Source organism: Habropoda laboriosa, unplaced genomic scaffold (assembly GCF_001263275.1).
Source record: "Habropoda laboriosa isolate 0110345459 unplaced genomic scaffold, ASM126327v1 scaffold187, whole genome shotgun sequence".
Taxonomy (NCBI): domain Eukaryota; kingdom Metazoa; phylum Arthropoda; class Insecta; order Hymenoptera; family Apidae; genus Habropoda; species Habropoda laboriosa.
In genome coordinates, this window is record NW_017100299.1 from 54,980 (window position 1) to 63,112 (window position 8,133).

At 35.9% G+C, this 8,133-nt stretch overlaps 1 protein-coding gene across 1 annotated transcript in view; it reads left to right on the forward strand.

Annotated features, from left to right (window-relative positions):
* LOC108573946 (mucin-5AC) overlaps positions 1–8,133 on the forward strand; it is a 50,226-nt gene that overhangs the window by 14,019 nt on the left and 28,074 nt on the right. The window contains exon 4 of the mRNA XM_017936438.1: positions 5,978–6,142. Coding sequence (XP_017791927.1) covers positions 5,978–6,142 — 165 coding nt within the window. The remainder of the gene's footprint in view (positions 1–5,977; positions 6,143–8,133) is intronic.

Below are 8,133 nucleotides of genomic sequence, written 5' to 3' on the forward strand. Positions count from 1 at the left end.
TATTTATTTCTTTTTTTTTTCAATATCCTTGTAAAGAGTGAAAAAACAAATTCAACGACCTTAATAACCATACCATTCCTTTTATTCAATTTCGAGATATTTTCGTCTAAGGATAATTAAAATTTCCTAAGGATTCACACGGTACACTGATTCTCCGTACACAGAAGAAGACTACCCATTGTGGGAAATTACGAGGAAACTTAAAAAACCAGAAGAACACATCCCACCCATGTAAAAGAAAAATAATACGTGGGCTAAGGAAGACCTCGATATAGCCGAAACGTTTGCTAAGCATCTATCTGAAGTTTTTAAACCCAACGATAGCACAACTCTGTTATTAATACATCTGCAAATAACACTTGAAATGAAGACTATATCATGTTGGAATATCGGAATACTCCACTGCAACCCAGTAACCCCATTAAACACTTCAGTCCCAAAGAAGTAGCGGTAGAAATAAGACTGCCCAATAACGAAAAAGCACCAGGGTACGATTTAATAACTGCAGGAATACTAAAAGAATTACGAAAAAAAGCAATAGTCGCAATAACCTAAATATTTAATGCAATTATCATCATACAATACTTTCCAATACAATGGAAATTTGCCGAAATTATCCTCATTCAAAAACCAGACAAACCTCCAACCGATCTCCTTGCTGCCAGTTTTATCAAAATTGTTTGAGTCAATTCAAAATCAGTCTTGAAACGACTGAAACCAATAATAAAGGAAACAAGCTTGGTACCGCAACATCAATTCGGATTCCGTGAGCAAGATTCCACAGTTGAACAAATACACCGAGTTGCCAACGAAATTGAAAATAGTTTTGAAGAACACAAAGTATGCTCTGCTGTCTGCATAGAGGTTAGTCAAGTTTTCGACAAGGTTTGGCATACAGGGTTATTGTACAAAATCAAGCAAAACCTCCCACACATCTATTATATTTTATTCAGGTCATATTTAAGCGAAAGGTATTTTCACGTGAACCAAAATGGCAGTTATTCCAAAATATACACGATCCTAGCTGGCGTTCCGTTCCACAAGGAAGCATATTAGGGCCCGCTTTATATCAAATTTTCACAACAGACCTCCCACGTAATGAAAAAGTAATAACAGTTACATATGCTAAAAAATGGGCTAAAAATGGAAAATTAAAATCAATACAAAAAAGTCTAGCCACATTACTTTTACAACAAAACATGTTGCGGAAATGAAGATAAACGATGAGAGTCTCGTCACAAAAGATAGCGTCAAATATCCTGGTATACACCTGAACAAAAGACTTACGTGGAAAATTCACATCAAAATGGAAAGAAAACAACTAGATATGAAAATGAAAAATTGTATTGGATTCTAGGATCCAAATCTCCTCTCTCATTGCAAAAAAAAGTTGCTGCTATACGAAGTTGCGATTACTCCAATATGGACGTATGGTATCCAACTCCGGGACTGTGCTAAAAAAAACTAATTTGAATATTATACAGAGATTTTCAAATAAAGCCTTAAGAACAATAACAGCCGCCCCCTGGTATGTCAGCCGAGAAACTCTCCATAAACATCTAGGAATAAAATACGTAAAAGAACAAATTGAAAAATTTACAACAACACACAATAACAAACTAGGGATATATCCTAACGAACTGGCGAAGAATAAGATAAGAGTGGAAACACTATTGAGTATTATTCACACGCACACGACACCCACATTATTAAATTTGCTGGTTGGCTCAACAGAGCCAATTGTAAATGTAATATAGATATAAAAACAAAAAATGAAATATTTTATTTGACTCCTGTAACATTATTAATCTGGTTAAGAGATTTAACACTTGTTGACATTCGGGTTGTATCTAATCTAATCCGATTTCTCTTGTTCTATCCGATAAAAAATTATGAAGAAAATCTGAGATACTATAGCCAGAGTGTTACATATCTGAGAATTTTTCAGATTTTTCGAATGAAAAACCTATTTTTTAAAAATTAAATAACATTTAAAATGCCAATTTTTTATTGAAGTTATCAAATGACAACATTTATATTTTTACAGTAGAAGCTCTCTGTCATGTTTATTAACTCATAATTTTTTCAGATTTTTTAGAAGCCTGCCTCATAGTTAAAAAAATTAAAAACCACTATTTTTTACCGTTCCGTGTACGTAAGAGTAACCTCTAGTGACAGCAAGCGGTGTTTAAATTTAAAAAAAAAATACGATTCCACTCCTTGAAATTCTACCTGCAAAATGAGCCCTTTTGCACGTATTTTCAATTACAACCTGATTTATAGATGTCAGTTTCTTTGCTCGTTGATTATTTGTGAATAAGGTGTCATTGCTCAATAAACTCTCCATCCTACAAAAGGGCTCATTTTGTAGATAGAATTTCAAGGAGTGTAATCATATTTTTTTTTAATTTAAACGCCTCCTGTTGTCACTAGAAGTTACTCTTACGTGCACGGAACAGTAAAAAATAGTGGTTTTAAATTTTTTTAACTATGACGCAGGCTTTTAAAAAATCTGAACAAATTCTTAGATGTGTAACACTCTGGCTATAGTACCTCAGATTTTTTTATTGGATTGAACAAAAGAAATCCAGCATGAAATGAAAATGATGTTTAGGCCGATAACTACTCTAATAATAGGGGTAGAGGGCTAAAACTTTCAGGAAATTGTCTTCCTAGGAAGCTCTTTCAATTGACGTATCACACGTTTCATTTGGTTTAGGGGCACTTTTACCACGCTTATTCGGCTAGACCGTTTGCTTTTTGTTTTTGGTAGGTAAGTATAGTAATCTTCGTTTTTAATTCTAAATGTTCTGATTACTGATCTGTAAATATCTGCGATGTGTGTTTATAATTTTACTTGTTTGTCCTTTACCTGTTTCGATAAAAACTCTTTGAGTTCTGTTCCGTACTGAACAATAGTTTCTAAAAATCGTAAAACGGGCCTGACAGAGCCATGACGCAGAGGATTAACGGGACCGTCAGATGAGCATACCCCCCGTAAAACGTTTACCGAACGACAGTTTAGCACATTTTTACTATCCATTGTACTAATTTTCTAATTAGCAAACTAGTCTTTTCCTTTTCTGATGTCCGATTTCCTTTCCTACTGGGATTTTCCAAACCCTAGCCACCTCGACCTTCCATCCCCACTTTTACCTTTTTCCTATCTTCTTACAAAATATCCTAAGACCAATCACCGAATTTCTGTCGTTCCAACATTCTGCCCCCAAAAATTAACTCCGCTTACACCAACTCTCATTTCCTGTCCTCCTCCAAAATTTCAAGCAGTCTTTCTTCGAGCACCGAACGATACACACAAAAACGATCGGTCGAACCTGCCGCAGAACCACAAGCCGAGACTTGTACCTTGTACCAATTAAACAAATAAACTTGTACTCCAGAGTCTCGCTTGTTTCTCTGTATAAGTCATTCCACTCGTCGTGATCCAAGTCCCGTATTCGTGGACCGATACGACACCACAAGTTCTATTAATTGTTTTTGCATTCCCATGAGAGGATCGATGGTAGGAGCTTCAATAAAAATAGATAGTGGTTTGAGTGTTAAAGTAGCAGTTTTATTTTTTGTTTCATGATTTAAATTTCATAATATTTCGTGTCTGTTTGTTGCTCTTCTGATACAATAACAGGTCTTCTAACCATTTTGTTTTTCAGTCTAACTAATTTTAATCTCGTTTCTGATGTTTCTGAGTTGATAACCGGTTTTCTTTTTTTAATTTGCTTAGCTAGTTTCCAGCATTCTATAGTAGCCTGTTCTGTTTCGGTGTCCGTCGCATATTTTTTGTACAAAATTGATATGTGGTCTTTTTCTGTTGTTAACAAGGGCTCGGTACCCATCGCCTTACACCTTTTAATGCGCAGAGTGAGAAACTCAGTTTCCGCCGAGTCGTTATGCGATTTTTAGATAATAGTAATTAGAACCGTTACACAGAGTTCAATAGCAATTGTCACTTCTGTTGTGATATTATCAGCATAGTGAAATGTAAACACGTCCGAACAGTACGACGGCTCAGAAGAGATTCAAGATTTAAATAAAGGTAGTGTCCGGTCGCGCAGCGCATCAAACTAATAAACAGTCCTTTCCAGCCGTCTTCCTAGCCCCTAACAAATTCCTTCCCTAGCATAAAGCAGTTCAAGTCGCATCCTGGTCATGTTTCCTATCCCTTTTCCCCTTTCCGGGTTTTCCACTTCTGTTGTGATATTATCAGCATAGTGAAATGTAAACACGTCCGAACAGCACGACGGCTCAGAAGAGATTCAAGATTTAAATAAAGGTAGTGTCCAGTCGCGCAGCGCACCGGCCAGTAACACATCATAAACTAATAAACAGTCCTTTCCAGCCGTCTTCCTAGCCCCTAACAAATTCCTTCCCTGGCATAAAGCAGTTCAAGTCGCATCCTGGTCATGTTTCCTATCCCTTTTCCCCTTTCCGGGTTTTCCCCAAATTATTTAAACTTTTACACACCACCTTCACCCTCACGTTCTCCTTCCACCAGTTTCCTAATATCCAATCACACCTCCGCATTTTTCGAGTCCTTCTTTTCCACCACCTTCAACATCCAACCAATCACAACATACACCGACCTAATATATTCCCACGCACCACCACAAATAAATGAGTTCAAAAATATTCTTACGAAAGAAACCTCTTTTTCACCATCACCACACCAACTACTAGAATTTTGCCCTTCCGGGATTAACACATCGGGAGCGCAACGGTACTAACCGCGTTCGAACCCACGCACCACCACAAATAAATGAGTTCAAAAATATTCTTACGAAAGAAACCTCTTTTTCACCATCACCACACTAACTACTAGAATTTTGCCCTTCCGGGATTAACACATCGGGAGCGCAACGGTACTAACCGCGTTCGAGCTGAAAACAGTCTCGTTCACGAGTCGAGCATCGTACAGGTAGAAAGAAAAGAAAGTCGACTATCTGCACTGACGCTTGTGACAAAGAAAGTATCAGTAGAATATGAAGAAAAACAGAGGAAAACGATGAAAACAGATAATCCGAATTTGAAAGGAAAAAATTGTAAAAACAACAATAGCAAGAACAGGAATGAAGAACGTAATGATGAAAAAGATAAGGAGTATTTTTGCCTTGTATGCTTCGATTCATATAGTTCCAGCAAGCCAAATGAAAGATGAGTGCAGTGCATGGAGTGTAACGATTCGGCACATGAAGAATACACTAAACAACATGACTTATACGTTTGTTATAATTATCTAACCGAATAATCTGTAATCAGATAAAAATATTGTAATTTTTTAAAGAATTTGATGTATATTTAGTTTTCTTTTTGTATGAATACAATTATTTTACTTCTTTTCATTTAGTGTTATAATTTGGTTTAATAAATATTTAGATTTAAAAAAAATATTGTGTTACTATCGACCTCATGCTGTGTTACAACCGCCTCGGGTTACGGGACGGTTGTAACACTTTCTCCGGACTCCATTTCGAATTAATAACTTGGACATTACTTGTCATAAAGCGAAACTGCTGTGACTCAAAAATGTCAGATAGCTATGTAGGATTTTGGTATAAAAACTTTTTTTGTAAATGTAATAGTTTTTGCGTAAACGTAGTCCAAAGTCAAATTGTTACTTTCGACTCCGGTCTTCCCTGTGTCAAAGAGAATAAAAGAAATAACAGACAACAGAGGCAAATTGACAAAATATTAGTTTCATACTCCATGTAACAAAAATTATTACCGTGTAAAACTGTAAACATGATATCACTTATCTATTTACATTAAATACACTATACATTATTATCATAAACAAAAATAAAGTGTAACAATTTATGCAAAATGTAGCAGTATTGGCCGTTTCAATGACAAAAAGTACCATAAAAATACCGTGACAGAAAAATACGTTGTCGCTAACATATGTTTATCAAAAGTTGTTTATATAAATTTTTGTACTTATTAAATGTAATGAATCTTTCAGGAACTAAACATTCAAACGCAGATAATGACAAAGAGTTCTGTATTGCCCTCGCAAATACCAGTAAAATCGAAAGACGAAACGCCTGTCGTAAAGAATAATCTTGCGGAACCTGAGTATGACTTTCTGTCGAAACAACCTGCAGAAGTAATTGATGAGACGTACAAGGTAACAAAACTTTAACAACTTTATCCAATGAAAACACTTATTTATTTCTGCAACAAAATCTAACATACATGTAATGGTCTTTTAAGATTCCTACATAAAATATTCAAGTTTTAGCAAGTTTTAGAAAGCTTGTTACCATTCACCGATTTTGTTGACAAATTTTTTATAATTTTATTGCATAGAATGTGTACGCTCGAGCGGCGCATACGATGTTTTAGCCATTTGCAGTAATGTGACAAGAATGAATCGTATTGAATGGATAACATAAAACAGTAAGAAACATTTCAGAATACTTCTTTTTACAACAAATTAAGATCAGATTAAGTAAATTTACCCAATTTGTATTTTCATAGAATCGTAGAAGACATTAGAATAAATTCAACCAGCATCAGAATTTAATAGCAATAGTTAAAATGTGTTCCGGTTTTACGGAATTTCTACTGAAACTTTGATTATGGTATAAAGATAAAAATGAACTGACCGGAACACAATTCAAATACCTCTGTAATACTTTCACTTTTGTAAATTCAATATTACAGAAATTAAAACGTCACATTCTAATATTGATTGTATTCGTATTAATATTCCCTGTTGCAGGGAAATTTTTGAAACGGGTCGATACGCGGATCGAACATCGCGTAGCTAAATAATTCGAACTAGTCTGGAAGAAAAAAATATTGCTCAGCCGCATCCCTAGATGTAAGCCAAGCATTGGATACAGTCTAGTATCCCGTACTATTATACGAAATAAAGGAAAAATTACCATGTCACTTTTATTTCATCTTAAAATCATATCTGTCTTAGAGATTCTTCCAAATAAAATACCAAAAGGAGACATCCACTCTGTATCCAATAGAAGTGGGCGTTCCCCAAGGCAGCGTACCTACTAAATAGAACCAATCCTATACATCATATATACATCAGACTTACCAACCACACACGATACATTAACTGCAACATTCACGGACGATACAGGATCCTCACATCAAGTGAGAATCAAGAAAAAGCTTTTGAGAAATTGCAGGCAAACTGATCCTAATAGAACAATGGTGTAGTAAATCGCGAATACAAGTAAACGAAACGAAATCAACACACGTTACTTTCACTACCAGAAAGACATTTCACTACATTTGGCCGTCAGACCGAGGTGCCAAACCTCACTTCGACTGACCAGACCCCCCTTGGACTAGCTGCGCCACGCCATTGTTCGCATTGTGACATATACAAGTTGTCCGATAACTCCTGTAACACCCGGAAAGGGGGGGGGGTTGCTGGGGTGACTCTGAACAACTTTTTCCTTTACCAAAATGTTGGTTGAAGCTTCGTTTTTGAATCATTAACGAAAAACACTGGCCAATCAGAGCGCGCGTAGAACTCGCGCCCAGGGACTCATCCGCGCACGATCGTGAACAAACGCATTGGCACAGCGTGGGTATCGAGGGAAGCGTGCGGCAGATGTTATATCGTCTTAAATTAAGAATAATCTGGAATTATTCGTTATTCATGAATAACAAATAAACTAATAAGTCGTTTAACACATCGAATGCCGGACCAATTCTACGTAACTTAGCCACCGTGCCGAAAAGAATTTTTTATTCTAATGCAACACATTGTAATATGCATAAATAATATGACAGTAGTTAGAAATAAAACTATTTAAATATGCTGTGTGATGCATTAGGTGAAAATTTTACAAATACCGCACTGGCACAGCGTCGGTATCGAGGGAAGCGTGCGGCAGATGTTATATCGGCTTAAATTAAGAATAATCTGGAATTATTCGTTATTCATGAATAACAAATAAACTAATAAGTCGTTCAACACGTTGAATGCCGGAAAAGAATTTTTTATTTTAATACAAACTTTTTTCGATACTTTTATTCGTTATCCGAAAGGAATAAAGTGTTTTATTACTTATGAAAAACTTACCTATTAGTCCACGAATTAACCTGCTTCGACGGAAGTGGGTCATTGTGCCGATCCTGACCTTT